Source organism: Cannabis sativa, chromosome 8 (assembly GCF_029168945.1).
Source record: "Cannabis sativa cultivar Pink pepper isolate KNU-18-1 chromosome 8, ASM2916894v1, whole genome shotgun sequence".
Lineage (NCBI taxonomy): Eukaryota > Viridiplantae > Streptophyta > Magnoliopsida > Rosales > Cannabaceae > Cannabis > Cannabis sativa.
In genome coordinates, this window is record NC_083608.1 from 31,492,352 (window position 1) to 31,513,910 (window position 21,559).

At 35.4% G+C, this 21,559-nt stretch overlaps 1 protein-coding gene across 1 annotated transcript; it reads right to left on the reverse strand.

Moving 5' to 3' along the window:
* Positions 1–6,054, reverse strand: LOC115700702 (DEAD-box ATP-dependent RNA helicase 16). Its single transcript, XM_030628330.2, has 15 exons — positions 5,733–6,054; positions 5,460–5,618; positions 5,278–5,367; positions 5,044–5,172; positions 4,430–4,530; positions 3,967–4,081; positions 3,673–3,804; positions 2,964–3,029; positions 2,659–2,838; positions 2,412–2,507; positions 1,760–1,897; positions 1,152–1,234; positions 893–930; positions 401–615; positions 1–284 (listed from the first exon to the last, which is right to left on the reverse strand). The coding sequence occupies exons 1-15, from the start codon at positions 5,907–5,909 to the stop codon at positions 198–200; spliced, it is 1,806 nt and encodes a 601-aa protein (XP_030484190.2). The 5' UTR covers positions 5,910–6,054; the 3' UTR covers positions 1–197.
* Between the last annotated feature and the right edge of the window lie 15,505 nt (positions 6,055–21,559).

The following is a 21,559-nucleotide window of genomic DNA, read 5'->3' on the forward strand; positions in this document are numbered from 1 at the left end:
TTAATATAAACAATTCTTTAATTTAGTAAACCTAATTAAGAATTCTGAATAAATATAATATTATCCAAAAATTGCATTGTACCTTAAAAAAGGTTCGAGTCTTTCTACTTCTGTGATGCTCTTTTCTCAAAACTGCATGTTTTGGTACAAAAATGTAAGTAGCCATGGTGAACTCCAATCTAAATTAGCATTTTAAATCAAGTGTTTTTCTTCTTTTTGTGTTTGTTGTTATCACTGCCATTCCTCTCTCTCTTCATCCCACCTTTCTGACCTTTTTTGTGTCCCTGGTATCAAATCGATGGGAGTCCTTTAGCAACAAATTACATGGAATTTAATGCCAAAAGGCTAGGATGTGCATGTATATATATATATATATATATAAATGACAATGTACAGATACCTCAGCAGAGAAAGTCTTGAGAGGATCCTTATTTCTTCTGAACCTTTTCTTGGATCCATTTTGGCGAGGAACATTGGTATTTCCCATGGCAGCTCGAGCAAGCTTAACAACCTTACTTGCTTCTCGAGTTGTTGCATCCACCAAGTATTCAGGAACATCGCGTAGGTGAGGAGCAGGGGGCTTCTTGCTTAAGACCTTATCGTGCTTCAGCAAATCTATTCAAGAACAATTAAATAAAAGAGATCATTTCTTGCAACTTCATGCTGAAGTAAAACTAAAATATATGAAAAAGCAAAATTTGATGTATTCAAATCTGCCAGTCTCATTTTGATGTCTCGCCTTCTGTCCTTAAATAATGACTCACGTAAACTCTTTTACTTTATTTGTATAATAAATAAATAAAAATTGCTAAGGAATTGTCACATTGGAGGGACATAGGAGACACCAAAATGGCCAGCACTCCCAACATGCTCAAGACTTAATTTCATTTACCTAAATCTCCTGGATTAGCTTCGAAATGAGCCTTCAACCTAAATACAGAAAACACAATCAGAAATCAGTCCAAAAACATAAGAAAAAATCAGATCAGGGAATGAGGTGCAAGAGGTTGCTTGGGTGAAAGAGAAAAGGCACTCGATTAAGAAATCACAAAAATAAATAAACAATGGGGGAAAAAGTTATAAGATTAAGAAGTGCCAGTATTCTTGGGAATATTATATAAGGAAAGCATAGAAAACATAAGTAATCTCACTTTTCAGAGTTAAGAATTTCATTTCTTAAATCTTGAGCTCGTGATTCTCGGACAGCAATTTTGGTCACACTCTTTCCAACATCCTGTAAAGGGTCATTGCTTTGAATCAGTTATTTTCTTTGAAGTCATTTCACCATAAAAGACAAAACAAGGTGAATTACAAGAAATGTAACTATTGAAGTATAAGAAGGAACAAGAAATTCAACACTAAAAGATTTATGACCAAGACCCATACACAACTAACAATAAATCCAAGTAAATAAGTGCATCTATTATACAACAAAGTAATAAGTTTTAAAAACATAGGCTAGAATAGATTTTGTTTTAGGAGCTCTACATACTACATAGATGCATCCTACCTATTCAACCAAAGAGAAGTGTAGTACGTTTCATTTTTCTCTCTCTCTAGAAAATACTGGTATATTAAGAAATAAAATAAGGTTGTGCAGTTTCATCCATTTTAAAGGCAAATTAAACTACTGAAAGAAGCATTGGGGATATATAATTAAACATATAAACCTATTTTTTGAACCAAAAAAAAAATTACTCTTATATGTAAATTCTCCACTGCACACTAAAAAAGGTTTTGTTATGAGCAACAGACTCACCTCCGCTCTGTACCGTAAAGACTCCACAGCATTTTCTGTTAATAAAGGAAATGGAACAATTAAATTTTCTTCCTTGTCTCCTTCATCCCCTAAAAAGGATTTTATTTCCTCGAAGACTTCCATATCCTCAGGACAAACCTGATTAAAAAACGAAAAAGAAAATTAAAAATTGCCAAGAGTTTTAATAATTGCATGGCCATACAACATGCCAAAAACTCAATTAATGGAAACAGTTCTGTTTTACAACACCAGTACAATCATATTTAAAAGAAGCTAGCATCCTTGTCTTACACCCAAAACTTAAACTACCTAATGCACACAATATCATATTTGATTTGAAGGTTGAATCCAACACTACAATACCAGCATTTTAACCTGGCATTATAATTGAGCACAGCCACACAGTTGTACGAACAAGCATTATTTGAAATTATTGGACTATGCCTTTAGGTCCAATTTTGAAGCCTGGAGGTAGATCTAACCTGGGTGAATTCAGGTGTACCAACCAGCTTCAGTATAATTTTAGGGCATATAGGGAGTGGCATTATAGAGAAGGCAGTGCATGAAATAGTTATTATAAATTAACATTTGTGTCCAGTCTAATAATCATGTCTCCTGCACATTTAAGTGAAGTTCGGCCATGGACACTCACAAGTGAGACAGAAGCACCGGTATTAAATGCTCTTCCAGTACGTCCAATACGATGGACATATCCTGCAGGGCTTTGAGGCATTTCAAAATTAACAACCTACAGAACAAGCAACCAGGGTGTTTTTAGGAGCTTATGCATCCATTATAAAAGACAATCAATAAGATAAGCATGCAGTATATAATATAGCTTTAGAATAACAAATAATTGTTGAATCCAAAAATCCACAATTTCCATAGCATCAGCATACCGTATATACATTTTTGAAGTCAATTCCCCGAACTACTCCAAACTCAGAGTCTAATTTTTGTTTGGCATTCTTTCTAAACTTTTTCTGTTTATTATTACTCTCAATGTTGGCTTCTTCCTTCTCTTTCGTTTCACTATCATCAGTTGCAATTAAGTAATCAAAAAGCCCAGCATTGAATTCCTGTCAACAAGACATCATAAAAGTTCTCTTTTAATACTGTGATGATCAAAAGTAAACAATTAATAGAAATTGCACGGAAAGTAAAAGGTCCTTCCTGTGATAGTTAAATGGAGTGTGCAGCAAACCTCAAGAATATGCTGACGCGAATTTTGTGGCAACTCGGCATTGAGCACAGCAGATTTAATTCCAAACTGCCCAAAAAAATTAAACATTCAATAGAAATTGCAAGAAAAGGCTGCCAGAGTACAAATATGTTCTTTCCAAATTTTTACAAGGCTGTTTGTTATGGGGCAGAAATAAAGCAAGCATTAAACTTGATGACAGATTAGAAGTTTTTAATACACGGTGAAGGGAAAGCTGCAGAATTCGATAACACACAGGAAATATTTCCCATTGAAGCGTAATTTTTAACATAGCAATAAAAAAAATTGAAGGAACATGAGAAAAATAGTTTTACTTACAAATAAGTACCAAATTATAATCTATATGTAAAAAAATAATTATTTTGTTGATTTTGTTAATATATATAAACAGATTCCTATGCACACAAAAAGCTCATATTCCCGCAAATCAGGGACAAGAATCTAGTACACAACCAAATACAGTAATATAGCTTTCTAGACAATCAGATTCCCCATCTCAACTTTCCAACAAAAGTTAAAATTTTTAACTCTTGCATACCAAGCCACCCCTAAATCAATGTTCCTCTCTCTTCAATCCAATTACTCTATTCCTCTCTTCTCGAATTTCATACCACAATGTTATTAGAGAATTAAAAAAATGGTAAAGGTTTAATTTACACATGTAGATGTACTGTGAAAAGAATGGCCATACCTTTTCCAGAAATAATCTTAATCTAAATCCCATGTCGATTGTATTTGTAAATATCAAAACCTTTTTCTGAACCAATTCCAACTTCAAGAGAGAGAGAGTGTAAAGTAACTTATCCCGATAGCTGCATGATATCTAAGCCACAATAAAATAAAATATATTGTTATTTCTTCTTGATAGTGAGCATACATCACATTTGTTGTATAAGTAGGAAATAAAATAAAAAAAGGAAAGAGGGAAAAAGACTTATAATAGAGTTATGACCTACAGAAATTTAGTAATGAAAAAACATCATACCCAAAATTGCTGAACGTTTTTTGGGATAATATCATCCTTGACATCTCCTACTTCAGGCAGAGTCAAAATGAATGGATTGTGAAGTATAAGCTTCTTTAACTTCTCGACATCATCACTGCCAAGAGCAACATTTATAAATCAAAATGAATTAAGCTTAAATCCCACAAATGAGGAAGAGATAGGCATGAATAACAATAGTACCAAATCAGTTGAAACTTGAAATTTCCCTTTTAATTACAAAAGATAAGGCAAACCTAAATAAAAGATTAGTAATAGGAACAACAGGCCCTCTTAGTAACTGACTAAATCAAGGATTCAATATTACCTAGGAGTTACAATTATTTGCAAATAAATCAGAATTGAACTCACAAAACAGCATACATATGTTGTCAGAAGAAATAATATATAGACAATATTAATGAATAATTTTCCCTTAGCATTATAGTTAACATCAATAACACACCTTGACGTAGCAGACATCAAAAGACACTGACAGTGCTTAGGAATATGAGGTGTTAATGCCTTTATATCTTCTTCAAAGCCAAATGACAACAGAAGATCTGCCTGAAAATTAATATAAGTCAACAATTCTACAAGAGAACACTAAGCAATCATACAATCATCGATAATATTCAATTATAAAAAATAAGGAAAACTCTCTTTTTTATCAATAATTTTTGCCTCACTTTCACCCCTTCTAGTTTATGAATCGAAGATAGTCACATGTAATGACAAATCAGAGCCATATTATTAGAAGCTTGTGGTATAAACAGGCTCTGCTCTAGTGCAAGAAAATAATATTCTGTTTCATTTTGAATAAGGTCTGTGGGATACGGTATTACACATTCAATCATAGAGAATAATTTTGACACTAAACAACAAAATTTACGTAGCTTCATAATCCTAAAAATACACTAAAGTATGAATATCAACTAAATCCGCAAGCATACTAATACCCAGGTATTTGGGGAAACATAGTACTGGCAACTAAATATACAAATAAACGTACAAGCAAAGACCTAATTAAAAATTTCCATTGAAAAAACAGCTTAAAAGATTTGAGAAGTAGGTCCTCACCTCGTCAAGAACAAGAATCTCTAGTGAACCACTAATGGATGCTGATTGAAGAACACCAACCGACATACATTTCAAGATACAAGCAGGAGTCGAAATCAGAATATCTGGTGGTCCTGACAATGCATTTCTCTGCAATTTAAACTCAACGACTAAGGATCAACTATTGCTTAGCAAAAAAAACATGTCCCAAGAAAGTAAACTTCCAAATAGTCAAAAAAGAAGCAAAGAACAAACCAATTCCGAAGCAGACATACTGCTTTTCAACTGGATAACTTTCAACTGAACTCTACACAGCTCAATGAGTGACAAGACTTCCCCATATACCTACCAATACATTATACATTTACGTATTCAGAATCAGTCAATTCAACCAAAATAAAAAGTGGGAAATTCTGAATGAATATTTTATAACCTACTTGCTGACAGAGTTCCCGAGTTGGTACGAGTACAAATGCACTAGGGCCAAGTTTGGTTCTTGCACCAGTATCGACAAACAACTTCTGCAGCAACGGAACAAGGTATGCGAAGGTCTTCCCAGAACCAGTTTTTGCTCGAGCAACCACATCTTTACCTTCCTGGAGATCAAAATCAATGACACTATTAAGATCATTTAGAAAGCCAAAAATGAGTATACTAATGAATTTGAAGAGAAAAAGATGTGGATATAATGGATTAAGTGGAAAACTTACTAAGACGAGAGGAATAGCCACGCTTTGAATGGGGGTGGGTTTCTGAATTCCCTTCTTTTGCAAGGCACGAGTTAGGCGAGGTTCCACTCCAAGCTTTTCGAAGCTGGGCTCCTCTTCATCCTCTTCCACTTCTTTGCGTTCGGGTACGTTCTCGGGTTTTTCAATTGTTTCCGCCATTGAAGACAGGGAAACTTTGGCAATAATACCAAATTATGATGCGTGGAGACGAACAGAGTCTACAGAAGTAGAACAACTAGGGTTTAAGGGGTTTTTCTTATTTTGACAAAACTTCTCTTTTCCCCTCTCTCTCTCTAAAATCGGGTCGGCTTACAACATTGAAGCCCAATATATTTTTATTTTGAACGGGCCTTATTTCCTCTTTGTGAAAATTACCCTGATTTTCCAAAACTTTGTTACTAATATTAATTTTGATCACTTATGGCATATTTTAGTTTTTAAACTTATTTTATGGTATTTAAGCAATTAACATGTAAACTTAATTTTAAGGCTAATTAGGATTTTTTTCCCCCCCGAACTTTGACATGTACCAAATCATGCCCCCTGAAATTTTTGGCTGTTAAAAATTCCCCCTGAACTATTTAGATTGTTAGATTTAAGGACTTTTGTCTAATTTCATTCAATTTTACTGTTTCAGTGATTGTTTATTTACTAAATCATGCTCCCCAGACTTTGATATCCACCAAATGATGCCCCTCAAACTTTAATATGTACTCCCTGAACTTTCATTTATGTTAGAATTTTTTTATTAAAATTAGACAAAAGTCCTTAAATCTAACAATCTCAATACTTCAAGGGGAATTTTTAACGGCCAAAAAAGTTCAGGGGGCATGATTTGGTACATGTCAAAATTCGGGAGAAAAAATCCTAATTAGCCTAATTTTAAAGCCCATATTTAATTGAGGAAATTACACTCTATACCCTTTTTATATTGTCTTCTTTTATTTTTACCCTCTTTTTTAAATTCTATCATTTTTACCTCTTTTTTTAAACACTGCACCAATTTCACCCCTGTCACTTCAAGATATTCTCCATGTGATTCTCTTATGTTAGGATATTTTGGGTACAATACATATAAAAAGATGTATGTTTCAATTAAATATAAATTAAAGGTAGATTTAGTTAATTAATAAATAAAAGAGGTATTTTTCAATTTACCCCTATTTAATTAGATAAATCATTCAAACCCTACCTTGCTCTGCACTTCATCAGTTCCACGCCTCTACCTTCCCAACTTCATTACCTAGCTTCAGCGACTGGCGTTTGGCAACTGGCGACCCGTACATCTGGCAAAGTTATTCGTCTCGCCTGAAAGTTGTCACTATGAGCCACTACCATTGATGTCGTTGTCTTCCTCCAAGCCAACAATTTATAGTGTTGAGCAATGGAGCTGGAATTAGGTGCATAATCCCAGCCATTATTCTCACCTTCGTTCAATCTAAGCTACAGGTTTTTATAGATAAAAAAAATATTATTATTTTATTTTATTTTTAAGATTAACAATCTCTGCTGTTGTCAGTTGAAATTTGGACAACACCAATATTCGTGCAAGTATTTAATGAAATTAAGAACACTCGAATAAAACTTGTGAGTACTCAAACAATTGGCTACTAACAAACAAAATAAAAATCAGAAAATAACAAGAATACAAAGAAATTATAGTAGTTCAATCAAAGCTTGGTCTTCTTAGTCCACTGTTGCAAAGATTTCAGATTCATTTATTTGATTGGATCACTCCTTTATATAGAAAGCAAGTGACATTTAGGATTTACACAACTCATCGATTTTTAGAACTGTTTTACAATAAATGACAGTATTAAATCAAAATAAACGTTAAAGAATAAATGAAGAATAATTTAATCAGTTCTTGTATTAAGTATGGCAACGTATGCGACTTGCTAAGAGCGAGTTACCTATTCATATTCTCGCACAAGCTTGCAGGCTTTTAGTGCGTTTTGTATTTTCTAGGTGGCTTATGGGCCTATCGTTTGGATGTCTGCATTCACTTTTGATTGCATAGACAGGCATCTCGTGTGTTGACAACGTGGAACGTGCGAGTCCCTAATGATTTGACGAATGCAATTAGTCATTCGGACCAATCTCTATGTAAAGAAGTGACCTTTACTAGTCACAGGGGAGGTTAACCTAGTCGTCGCACATATTTGGATACATACGCAACTTGTATTAAATTCTCTCGGTCCTGCTTGTGTCTTTGACTATGCAAGACATAGTATGTGACTAGACTCTGTCAAGGTCGCATCATCTCGCAAATTTAGATCAAGTGAGGCTCTCTTTGAGAGTCATTAATTAATAGGTCATCATTTTCTCGGGGATTAGATCCATGTGTCAAATTTATAAGAGCCTGCTCTCGTATTTCTAGGGAAAAAAATTTGCAATATAACACATGCCCCTAGTTTTGTGATTGATAGGTGTGTCATATAGGGAAACTATTAAAGAGAGGCAGACAAGTTATTGTCACGAGATATAGACCTTTGGTTATCTTGTTGAGGGTTTTGAAAAGATGGTTGTATTATTTGTTTTTTATTTTCCCAAGATGCCATGTCATCAAAACCCTTCAGGGTGTGTGTAGGCATGCTCGTTGGTGACTGTTGGATTGGGTGACCCTTGGTATTTTTTCTACCACGTGTCTATTTCCCAATGGATAGGGATTGTTTGTATTTAACCCCCTCAAATACAAATCGATCACACTTCATTTCCCTCCCATTCCTAATTTCTCATTTTTGGAGTTCTTCTCTAAAAATTTCAACCTTCAAAAACCTTTCAACAGTTTGGATTTTCATTTCGAAGGCTTAAGAACTTCCAAAGTGATTTCTCGAATTCAGGAGAACAAATCTTCATACAAAAAGGTTGGTATTTCTTTCTCAACTCTTTTGTAAATTAATTCTTTCTAAATGTTCGCATACATTATGGGTATTTAGATAGAAATTGCATGAGATCAATAGGACTAGAGAATCAATATTTAGAATAAAGTAAGGCAAAGCTCGGAATTTTCGCTAGAAAATTCTTGCCTGTAACTTGAATGCTTACATATTTCATGATGAATCTTTGAATATTTGCATCTTTATATTAGATCCTTTTTGCATATTCGCATATTTAGGCCCATCTGCCTCCAAATTGAAAATTGGCAGTGATTGGGTGTTTCACAGAGATTAAATGCTTATTTCTTTTGGTAACCCTTAGGTCACTATTAAACTGTTAGAATATGTTTTACCAGGATCTAGATTTACTACCATGTATGTTATTTAACATCCTAAATATGAATTTCTAAAACAATGTAAATAAACACATATAAAGTTTAGGAAACCTTATAGTGGGTGCAGCGGAATATTAATGACCCCTTCCACTCAGATCTCTAACTCTTGTATCCTGTCTGTAGCAGAGTATCACCAAGATCTGAGCCTGAATGTCCTTCTCTTGATTCTGGATTTTTCACAGCCTTACACACTATGATTGAGATACCACTTAATATGTGTGGGCACTCACTCTATCACTCAAGGTATGAAAATATGATGAAGAAGGAAGAGAGGGGCTGGTTCGAATATAGAAGGAGAATGGCTCGGGAAAATTTTTACTGGAGGCAAAAAAAACATCATCTTTTAAGTGTGAACAATTATTATCTATTTATAGGCAACCACCTAGGTTTAGGTTAGGATTTATTAGGCATTAAAATAATGGAAAAATTAAGTGAAAAATACCACTCAAGTGGCCGGCCATAGTGATGGGCCTTACTTGGGAATTTTTCCACTTTCGATAATTTTTCTTTATTTTCTCAAAAATGCCATTTTTCCAATTCTAACCATTAAATGCCAAGATTATTTATTTAATAATTAAAATTAATTATCAAATAAAATTGTCATTTAATGTATTTATTAATTAGACATAATAAAGTCTCTCAATTAATAAATAAGACCTAGAATCTCTTTTCTTCACAAATAAGCCCTTGCTGAGTGAAAATTCATAAACTAGACATAGTCTAATTTTAGAATTATAATTGATTAATTAAAATCAATTATCTAAATCTTACAAGCAGTATGGTCTCAACTAGTACGGGGACCATAGGCCTATACAACCGAGCTTCCAATAAGCAGTACTAGAATTTGCCAAGTAAATTCCCTAACTTATTAATTCCTTATTGCATCCACCATAGAACTTGGAATTGCACTATCAGTCATATAGAACGTTCTATATGTTCCACGATATAGAAACGCTATAAACATTTAACCATCGTTCTAATCTCAATAATCAAAGATCCTTTATAGATGATTTACACCGAGTGGGGACAAATTTACCGTTTCACCCCTCAATGTATTTTATTCTTAAAACACTTAGCTTCCTATAAGTGATATTTTAGTGAACTAATATATAATCACTGAAACAAGAGCTCTTCCATTTAACTCTATTAAGCCAAGCTTGAAGGAAATCATCGTTTCACTTCTATGTCCTGATAGAAGCTATAGATTCCATATCTATGTTTAGCGCTCCCACTCAATCACAATATTATGTTCCCAAAATGTACGTATCACCCTGACCAGAAAGTAGGCTTAACTAACAAATCAAAGAACATGAATAGCACTCCTGAGATTGAACATAAGCATGTCAGGATTAAGATCTTTTGATCTAAGATCAACCAGTGATATTGGCTTAGAAAGATACAACGGTAAGATTATAATATCTTTACCAAGATCAATATCGGTCCCAGTCCAATGTATACTCCATACATCCGAAACTAGCATACTTTGCCAATGTTTTGGAAAGCACATAACACTTATGCAAAGTGTAAGTACACTTCATCGCTGATTATCACATCAGTGTAAATCCAGTGCACTGATGAATCAGGGACTTTATCTTTTGAAGCATATAATCATAACCACATTCCACTGTGTTGACATCACTGTAATTGTGAATGACTATATGTTCTCGACTTAACAGATTTTGTATATATTAAACCATAAACATGAAAACTACATGTAAACATAAATGACTTCTAATTTTTCATTGATAACAAATCCGATTCAATTGAAATAGATTTTATTTAGGGCATAAAATCCCAACATAAACACCCAACCACTCTATTCTATTTTGGAGTCGGTTCTTTTATATGCATACATATTTTTATATATTAAGTTGCGATTAGAACTAATTGAATTTTAAAGTGGTGGGGTGCTGCTTAGTGACCTAATGTTCATGTAGTTGCATGACCCTTAAGATACTGAGATACACCCAACCACTTTTTGAGGTTCAAACGTTAGTTTTGTAGCTTTTGTTGAACTTAATAGTTTGGTGTTCGGGTGAGGACACTTCTTATTTTAAATTGCACTTGCACCACACTAAAAAGATCTTCTATCTTTTAAATGAGCGATTTCTTCGACAGCCAAATGTACGTGTCTAGAGATGGGGCTTTCGCAGATGAATCTCAAAAAAGCGATAGTTTCATCCCCACATCTCTATCGAAGGACGAAGTTCCTGTGACAAGGGATCAAGAAGGCTCGTTGTCCACTGGTGAGATAAATCTCATTGTTTAAGAGTTAGAAGGACCAGTCACCACAGAGATATGAGGAAGCGAGTCCACAGTATCTACTCAGGGAAGTTTTATTCATCCATGAGCTATTCCAAACGCTGAAGTCTAGGAGATGGGTGAAGACTTCAAGTTGCTTGCTCGTGAGGTCAAATGTGATGGCAAGGAAAGCGAGTTAGACTCAGTAGAGAATGCTCCTTTGGATGAGCTATTTTCCTACGAAGACTTGGTCTCGTGGTTTAGGAATTCTGACTTGAGGATGTTTGAGAGATTGAAGTTAATAAATACTGATATTACGAAGTCCATGTCAATGCAGCACCTCATCTTCCTTTTATTAATCTAACGATCATTCCGACCCAAAATGTGATAGTCTTGATTCCCATTATTCACTGTGAATCTTATCTCTGGGCGTGGCCCCGTAGACTAGTAACAATCTGAAAGGATTGTTGAAACCATGTACAAAAATCTTGTGTGTTTTTACTTTTATGCACTGTTTATTTTTTCGGGTTTCTTTGGAGTTACAGAGTTGTATTCTGTAACTACGGAAAACTGTTTTCAGTACCAGTTTCATTATGCATACAATAAGAGGGAGTCTATTTCTGCATAAGTCAATTACTTTGTATTTTTCATACCGATCTAATGAATCTTATCTCTGGGCGTGGCCCCGTGGACTAGTAACAATCTGAAAGGATTGTTGAAACCACGTACAAAAATCTTGTGTGTTTTTACTTTTATGCACTGTTTGTTTTTCCGTGTTTCTTTGGAGTTACAAAGTTGTATTCTGTAACTATGAAAAACTGTTTTCAGTACCAGTTTCATTATTCCGCATTTAATTAATCACTTAATTAAATAATTAAACTGAGAATATTAAAATACGGAATTTCAATATAGATGGGATAGTAATAAAACAAATTACAATTTTAAAAACATTAATTCATTATATTTTGATACAATGACAAATAATCAAATAAAAAATTTAGTTTCTATATTTAATTTAGCTACATAATTAAGAAAAAATATTAAAAAATATTCTTTTTTTACATTAAACAAAAATATGTTTATATTAAAAATATCTAACTTAAACTCCAACTTATATAATATAAAAACTAATTAAAAAATGAATGTTTTTTTAAGCTAAAAGATTAAACATACAAACTCAAAATTTTCTAATAATATAGATATATAAATAATACGAGAGAGAATTATAATTTCTCCATTTGCTAAAAATACATTTGTTCATACAAGTGTGAGACCAACAGACAACTTTGAATTTTTCAATATATTATATTATTTGAGAATGGAATGACATAGTTTTAATATAATTTTTCAATTTCTATTGGGAAGTACATTACAGAGTTTTATAGTGTACATGTGAGTTGCAGTTTTACTAGTATATACAAAATATAAGAAATTAATGCACTCAAATTCAACGTACTCAAACTTATGGTCGCACAAGCAATGGCATCCACATGTATGCGACGTGCAACTTTGATTATATTGCTGACCACATCTATCTACTGAAATAGTCAGCAATGAATTTTGTAAGCTTATATATTATAAAGTAGAGTGAAAGAGGCCCATAATTTTCTTACCCAACAAAAAAAGCCCATACAAGGCATGGGCTACTATTATAATGAAAAAAATAGAAGTTTTTAGAAAGATATTAGATTTTAGGTAAAAGTTTACAATTTTAATGTCATAGAATAATTTACGGTATAAATACTTAAGTTTAACTCCCAGTTGTAAATAAATACTTAAGTTTAATTTTTGGCTGTAATAATACCTAAGTTATATTTTTGGAACTCTGTAGGTACTTAACCGTTAAATATTATGTCATTATCTACGTGTCATTTTCTTATTGGTATATTTAAATTAATTTTTCTTTTAAAAAATAAAAATTTAATGACTTGGACCATTTAGGAATTGCCGCGTGGAAATTTATTTAACAATTAACAGTTAGGTACCTACAACAGTTCCAGAACTATAACTTAGGTATTATTACTGCCAAAAATTAAACTTAGGTATTTATTTACAACTATAAATTAAACTTAGGTATTTATGCCGCAAATTACTCTAATGTCATACGATTTTTTTTTATAAAAATACTGTCTTTTTATAAAACAACTGTAAAACAACAAAACAGAACAATTGAAACAACAGTGGAACAACTAAAAAATAATCATGGAACAACCGTGGAAACTTAACACAGTACGCAATATAAAACTTACACAGTATTTTTTAAAAAAATTCCGCACCACAGTAAAATAGTAAAAAAAAATTAGAAATTTCACTATATGGTGTAAAAATCTCTAAAAAATATTAATAACATTTAAAGTAATTTGCAGTATAAATATTTAATTTTAACTTTGGTTGCAAATAAATATCTAAGTTTAATTTTTGGCGGTAATAATTGTTAACGCAGATTTTCGTTAACCAAATTTGATCCTAAACAGTGATAAAAATGCACAGAAAAATGAAAACAATAAAGAAATAATAAGAAAAGAATGAACACGAAGGTTTTTTTACGTAGTTTTACAATTAAAATTTTACATAGTCCACGAATCAATGTTATTAGATTTTTGATATTTTTCTAGGGCCTTTTCTCTCATGAATTTTTCAACCCTTTTTTAGTCTAACTTGCCTCTATTTATAATAACATAGTCATGCAGTTAATTGCAGAGTTGACTAAAATCCTTACAACAATTATCCCCTGAAAATTGTGGGGTTTAATTACATATCACGTAATATAAATGCGGTTAATATTTGAATATCACAAAGTTGTGATTAGTCCGCTTTTATTGGGGCAAAGTAAACGTGTATTAAACACGTTATAAATCATAACGTTCTGGGATGTCTCGACAGAAACTCGGTACCAATGACCTTGATAGCGATCTGGAGCTTTTCCCCCTATCTCTCCGAGATTGATAATGTAAACCTCGTCGCTTCTTCGCTTGAAGATATAACGCTTCATTTTGACAATCGCGATTCTTAATAACAAGGAGTACTTCGGTAGTTAACATCATTTGAATGTCAGCTTCTACTCGAGAGAACCAACTTGTCAAGACTATAAATCTCATTGAAAGATGTCTGAAGCTGATTGGTGAAAGTACCAGGAGCGTGCCTTCCTATAGCGAGATGGACACCTCGCTATCAGTTGCTTTGGTTAACCCATCTGTTATACTTAGTTTGTATGCTATATATTATACGCAAAGTACCTTCATAGTGATTATATCTCATCCACGTAACGAGGTTAGTGCCTCGTCTTGTACACCTGAAGTTACATGGTTTCTCGTTGATGCACAAGGCAATAATTTGTATATCTTTATCTCGGATAAGACTATTCAGTCAACCGAGTTGTAAATATACTCTGTCAATTATGCTTTTAACGAGTTATTCCCCCTCAAATGTAATTATAATTACGTGCCTGGGTTCGAATTTTTCCTAGCTTGACACGTGTCTTCCTCTGATGTGTTAACTGAATTTTGGGTATAAAAATTGCCCCTGAAAAAGCTCTTTTTAATAAAAAGTACTTTTTAATGATTACAAAGGGTATATTTGTCATAATCCTTTTTGAAAAAATCCATGTCCTCTGATTTGGCAGTTTTGCGGTTTCAAGGTACATCAACATTAAATGACTATCTTTTCCACTTCCATTTCGAATTCTGTCTGTAGGATCAAACATCTCTCTGATCTAACAAAACTGATTTCAAGAGTATAAAGTAAGAAAAAGGAACCACCTTTGTAGTATTTCCTCTATTTTAGAAATTCTGAAAAGCTCTTAAGCTTCTTTGCTGAAAAACTAGCACTGACTTTGCTCGAGAATTTGCATGCCATCTCTGTCTTTGACATTTTCCTGTGAGTTTCCTCTGACTTAAATTTCGACTCCACACACTCAAAGAGACCCTCACTGCATCCAAAGATTTGCAGACCGAAGAGCTGTATTTCGTCCCAAACCCCAATTTTAACAGTAAGTAGCTTTTCTTCTTGATATCCTTTATGTTTGTTATGCTGCGTTTTTAGGTTTAATTGCTGCATGTTATTTGTTTATATCATTGCCGTCTCATTTGGTTTTAGCAGCTTTTAGGGTCAAACTGTATTTGGGTCAATATTAGGGTTTAGGCAATACGTAGGTTTTACAGAACCTTCAACTCACCACCTTCAGGTTTGATAAAATTCTTTCCAGGGATTGGGATTGCTTTCTTCTTGCAGCAATGTCCCAATCTGGTTCAGAAATTTATCGTCCAGAAGATTTAGAACTTGAACTTCCTACATAATCAAACGTCCCTTATAAATCTAACCATTTAAAACCCACATCCAAATTAGGGTTAAACGATGGTAGGGTTAGGGAACACTTAGTGAAAGTTCATCAGGAAGATAATGTTAGTCGCCACAGGCGCTTCTTGCAAGAAATCATCGAAGGCAAATGCCGTTTCTTGCGAGATGCAGCTTGGCCAGAACCTCCCAGTGTGTCCTCTATTCCTTTGGCTAAGCCTTTGTTTTTACCCAAAGTCACGATTGCTTTTTGAACCAAGTGACTTGGACTTTGAAATAATTTCTCCCAAGCCACGTACATCAAAGACTCCCTAGGATCCTAACGTCACCTTTGAGGCCGAGTTAATATAATCGAATGTGTAAACTATCTCAGGCTACACAGGTGATATACTGAGGACCTGCGGAATTGAGTATGGGCGAGTATGCCAAGTTAGGTCAGTGCAAGCTGGTGAGTTTAGTTGTTACCCTCCTATGCGTCTTGCAGGTGAGGCCTCTGAAGGAGCCAGTGGCGAGACCAGTATGAGCGGCTCGAATGGTATAGGTGCCTAGAGCCTTGAGCATATCAGGGTAGGGACCATAATTCCCCTCCGTGATTATTTCAAGGATTACGCAAACCACCTTGGACTTGCCCCATTCCAACTAAATCCCGTCTCCTACAGAATCCTTGTCAGTTTGAAGGTCTTGTATAAAATTCTGAAGTGGGAATGCCCTACGCCTGTGGAAATCGAGTATCTCTACTCTATTAAGGCTGTTCCAGCGAGGAAGAATGCCGCAGGGGTTTTTTACTATATCGGTACTCATTCTAGCGAGCCTAAAATTATTGTGGACTTGCCAAACAAAATATCTTTCAAAGATAACTTCTTTTGGACAACTGGCCTCTCCCCAATGGGCACAACCATCTTCCTCACAATTCGTAAGTAATTGTTTTCAACAGGCTTAGTTAGATTAATCCATTTCTTTCCATTCAAAGTTTTCTGACTAAGGTTTTATTTTTCACAGCCCTCTCAAAGAGACCTGTCCCTACTCCTGAGATGGTAAATCGGCACAAGCTCTAGATGACTTTTCCCCACGGCCTTAGGTCGTGCGACTTCCTTCTAAGCGAGGCCAATCTGAGATCTGTGGACCTCCTTACTGACAAGGAGTTTACTTGCGATTATAAATTTTCCAAGTATTCTTCTTGGTAGCAGGTTCCCGTTCCAGAGGGGGATAAAGTCTGGGATTGCGTGGCTCGGGCACAATACCTTCAAAACACTATCCCCCGGGAAGCCAGTGAAGGAGCATCCCGAGGTAATCAATGTGGTTGGTCACCCACAATACTTAGGGCCGAGCATAACACATTAGTTACTTTCTGAGATAGTCGCTTTAATTTTTATATTTGGAATCCCCTTCTCGTAGATCGAATTGCTCATACGTTTGACAGCTAGTACCCTAGATTTCACATTCAGATTAACTGTAACGAGTCGTATTATGGTATAGCTGAGCAATATGGAACCATGACAAATAGGGCAAGTCATATAGATGCGAGCTGGGATTTAGAACCACTCGAGCCATTTGATATAATCAAGATTACAGGCTGTAGGGATTTTAGCGGATACTACGGTCCTTCTATCCCCTCTTCTAGTGATAGCTCGCCTTCAAGTAGTTTTGGTAAATTTATTAGGTGGAAAATTACACTCCACACTTCCCTTTCATTTGCCTTTAAATAATTTTTATATTTTATCTTGTCTCGTAGATATGCATTTCGAGGATGTCATGGAACGGAAAGGGAAGAAAAGGGGAACCAACTCAGGGGCTCCTGCTGATACGGAGGTGGAGCCTTCTAAAAGGCCAAAGAAAACCACCGCCCACAAAAAGAAGAAAATATCTAAGCCTATCGACCTCGAGGTCTCTGATACTGAGACCCATGAACATACTCCTCCTCCGGTCGATCCCAACACCAAAGCACCTCCTCCTAACACAACTCATGCCTCTGCTTCCTCGAGCCACACAATTGAAACATTATCTGTCGCATCGGGGAAGACTGGTTCATAATTTGCCCAGGTGTTTGGGACTGCCTGTTGGCGCCAACTCAAGGCTCTCCTCCCCCACGATTGGGATCTAATCAATCGTGGCAATCCAGAAGAAATGCTTTTGAGGAGCTTGTATCATGCCCACATGGTAAGTATACTGTATTAATCCATATATTTCTTCTTTCTTTTTCCTCCCTATTTCTTATGTTCATTTGCTCGTAATTCTCTAGACTTTTTTCCTCTCTTTTTCCTCCCATCAGCAAATCCTGGAGCAGCTCAAATACTTGGAGAGCGAGATCTAAAAGTCACTAGCCCAACGCGAGGCCATGATTAAACAATGGAACGACGCTCAGCAGGAAATCACCCGTACATGCTGATCACCTATACACGCGAGCAGTTTATCATCTGCCATGCACTCGATTTGCGAGCAGTTATTGATTCCGCCTCGCAATAATCAGTTATAATCTGTTTCAACCAAACTTGAATATATTTTCAATGACCTTGTCACTTTGTATATATGTTATTATTGCTTACATGAATAGTTAGATCCTTTACCCATGTGTTAGGTTTAAGTACTTTTTTTCGAGACACCATGATGTCTCGTTTAATACTTTCCTTTAGTGCGAGCCGTTAATATTCAGTTTCATGAGTTATATCTCATTTATAACTTTTGATTTTCCTTTTCCGTCAGATAGGTTTTTAATCAAAAAATTATAATTGTTTGATCCATTTCTCACCAGAAAGGTTTGATCAGGAAGTTATAACAATTCGAGCCCTCTCTCGTCAAAAAGGTTTGGTCAGGAAGTTATAACAGTTCGACCCCTTTCTCGCCAAAAATGTTTGGTCGAGAACCTTTTAAAAAAATTTAAATTTTTTTATTTTTAAAGTTGTGGGCTTGCATTATATCATGTATTTCCAGATAAATTCGGGTTAATCATACATATATACCCCTCAAGTAATTTTAAAAGGTCATGCTTTATAATTACTTGTTAAAAGAAATGATTACTTTATACACGACTAAAGTTCAAAATACTACATCAGTGATGCGGTTTGCAATCATTAATTTGTTATCGATTTAATCTCATAAGAACTCTGCCAGTTCGATTGCTTATTTTATCAATCTTCCAGAAGCATCTGGTTTTGATAAAATGGGTTTTGATATCCAGGGTCAATCCCTAACATATTCCTACAAGGGTTTCGATATTTAGAGTCAATCCCTACCATATCTCCATGACTGTAGGTGAATTGATCTTGATTTCAGTTGTTTGTCCTAACTGCCACTGGTTGACGACCGGCTTTTTTGTGTCGCAGCTCTATACAACAGCCATCACGAGCCAGTATTTGATTACTTTGCAATAATTTTACGTAATTGCTTGACCAGATTAATTGCCCGTTGTCCAATCAATGTTGGGCAACCTCCTATAGTATCCTTCTTCTGGGCTGTCATCGTTATTTCTTTGCAATATGTTATACTCCCGAGATAGACAGGGTATCCTTTCCTCCTACATGGGAAGGTTATGGTCCCTGGTCGCTTGGGTTACTAGGTAGATCGGGTTGGTCACGGACATTATCCTGCCTCTTTACATATTGCTGGAAGTGTCCTCGCGCTATGAGACCTTCTATCTCATCTTTCAACTGACGACATTCTTTCATTGTATGCCCAATATCTCCATGGTATTCACATCGTCTGGTTGGGTCCCTTTTACGTGTCGCGTGTTTCATGGGCTTTGGCTTATTGAAAGTGACCTTCTATTCATACCCGAGGTAAATACTCTCCCGAGTTTCATTAAGCTCGGTATAGACAGTATAAATGGGTACGTATTTGTCGTCTTTCTTTTGTTTCTTATCTTTGGATGACCTCTTAGAGTCGTCTTTCTACTTTGACCTAGAAGCTTCCGACTCAAATTCTTCCACAAAATCACATTGTTATCCCAATTTTTGCACTCTGACGTGGCATCACGTGAATGGTGACACGTGGAGTCCACTTGGAACATCTGCTCGGGAAGTATAGTCCGAGCAGGATGCCTCGCTGGCATGCTCAGAGCAAGATATTCAGCAATCCGCGCAGAGCGACCAACACTTAGCGAATTCAGCTTTCGCATCGTGAGTCATCAGCCCAATCCCTATAACTCAGGGATCACTTTACGTGGATATGGCATACACACGATCCCGCTATCAGTGTATTCAGCCTCAATCCCACAATCCTTGCATTCAGCATTGATCCCACAATCTTTCTGTTTATACGCATTGTAATAAGAGGGGAAACTCTTCCTCCCCAAGCCTCCTAGCCCTATAAATAGTGATGTATGTTCACTGGGCAGGGGATCGATCAAAAAGCAGTTGAGCTAAGACTATACCCTAAATATATTATCTAAGAATTATATATTCAGAGATACTTTTGTAAGAGCTATAAGAAAAGAAATCTTTTTCCTTGATCTTAAGTCAATACAAATAACGAGGATTAGGCTATTACCGAACTGCTCGGGGCTGAACCTCTATAAAATTCCTATGTCTTTTTATTGCTTTATCATATATCTGTTATTATAAATCATTTATCGCTTATAAAATAGACTCATTGTCGTTGGCTAAAAGCAAAGCCAACACACATCCTGATTGATTTCTTAGCTCCCCAACTCGATGCCTCATGAACTTATTCTCCAACTCGTCTATTTCGCAAATGGATCAAATCCCCTTGCTTTGAAAAAAGTTGTTGGCGAAGATCAGGTTTTTTCTGGTTCAAGCATTCTCGTAGGTCCGATTGGCCATGACAGCTGGCAGATCTCGTTCCACCTATAGACCGTATTCTGCCTTCTTGATCATTGTTGCAACGAGTATTCTCTCCTCCATGCATTGATCAACTATGAGTTATTGTGTGCCTCGTGGTAACACTTTCCTCTTCACGCCCCACTCTCCTCTCTTGGGTATGATTCGTCTCTTCCCCCTATTGAGATTTGTGCAAGCTTCTTTCTTATAAGTTTGGAAAGAACGTTGGCGATCTCTTAAAGATGACCCATGTACTCCTGTTTGTGTCCCCAGATTTCCCTTATTGCCCGGACTGCAGCTGCCTCAAGCTCTAATTTAGCATTACGCCAGTTTGCCTTCCAATCGACGCCTGAGATGGTGGTTTTCTAATTCGACAACTGGTATATACTTTGTTGGATCATATGCGCCATCCTCATCAACTAGATGGGGAAGAGACCTACCATTGTTCATTCTAGGCCCTTCAAGTCTAGTTCTTAGATTGTGGGTTTTCCCGGAGTTTGTGGTCCGTTCAAATGATAAGTCGAAAGATCCTTGGAGACTCATTGGCTCTTTTCTAGGACGATGAGTTGTTTCTTCGTGAGAATTATTTTCTTCGTTGTCAGCCATAAAGAGAATTATTATTTTTTATGTAAGGAGGATTTTTTCTTAGCTTTTTCACGAAGGCTCTCAGTGAAAGCACCAAACTGTTAACGTAGATTTTCGTTAACCAATTTTGAGCCTAAACAGTGATAAGCATGCACAGAAAAATGAAAACAGTAAAGAAATAAAAAGAAAAGAATGAACACGAAGGTTTTTTACGTGATTTTGTAGTTAAAATTCTGCATAGTCAACGAGTCAATCTTATTAGATTTTTGATATTTTTCTAGGGCCTTTTCTCTTATGAATTTTTCGTCCTTTCTCCAGTCTAACTTGCCTCTATTTATAATTACATAGTCAGGCAGTTAATTATAGAGTTGACTGAAATCTTTACAACAATTATCCCCTGAAATCGTGGGGATTAATTAAATATCACGTAATATAAATGCGGTTAATATTTGAATATCACACAGCTGTGATTAGTCCGCTTTTACTGGGTTAAAGTAAATGTGTATAAATCATAACATTCTGGGATGTCTCGACAGGAACTCAGTACCAATGACCTTGATAGCGAGCTGGAGCTTTTTTCCCTATCTCTCTGAGGTTGATAATGTAAACCTCGTCGATTCTTCGCTTGGAGATATAACGCTTCA

Coding starts and splice junctions, on each gene's coding strand:
- LOC115700702 (XM_030628330.2), bottom strand. CDS start 5,909: ATGGCGGAAACAATTGAAAAACCCGAGAACGTACCCGAACGCAAAGAA. Junction 1,898..2,411: donor CCGGTGCTTCTGTCTCACTT/GTGAGTGTCCAT, acceptor TTTTTTAATCAG/GTTTGTCCTGAGGATATGGA. Junction 616..892: donor AGCTAATCCAGGAGATTTAG/GTAAATGAAATT, acceptor GTTCTTGAATAG/ATTTGCTGAAGCACGATAAG.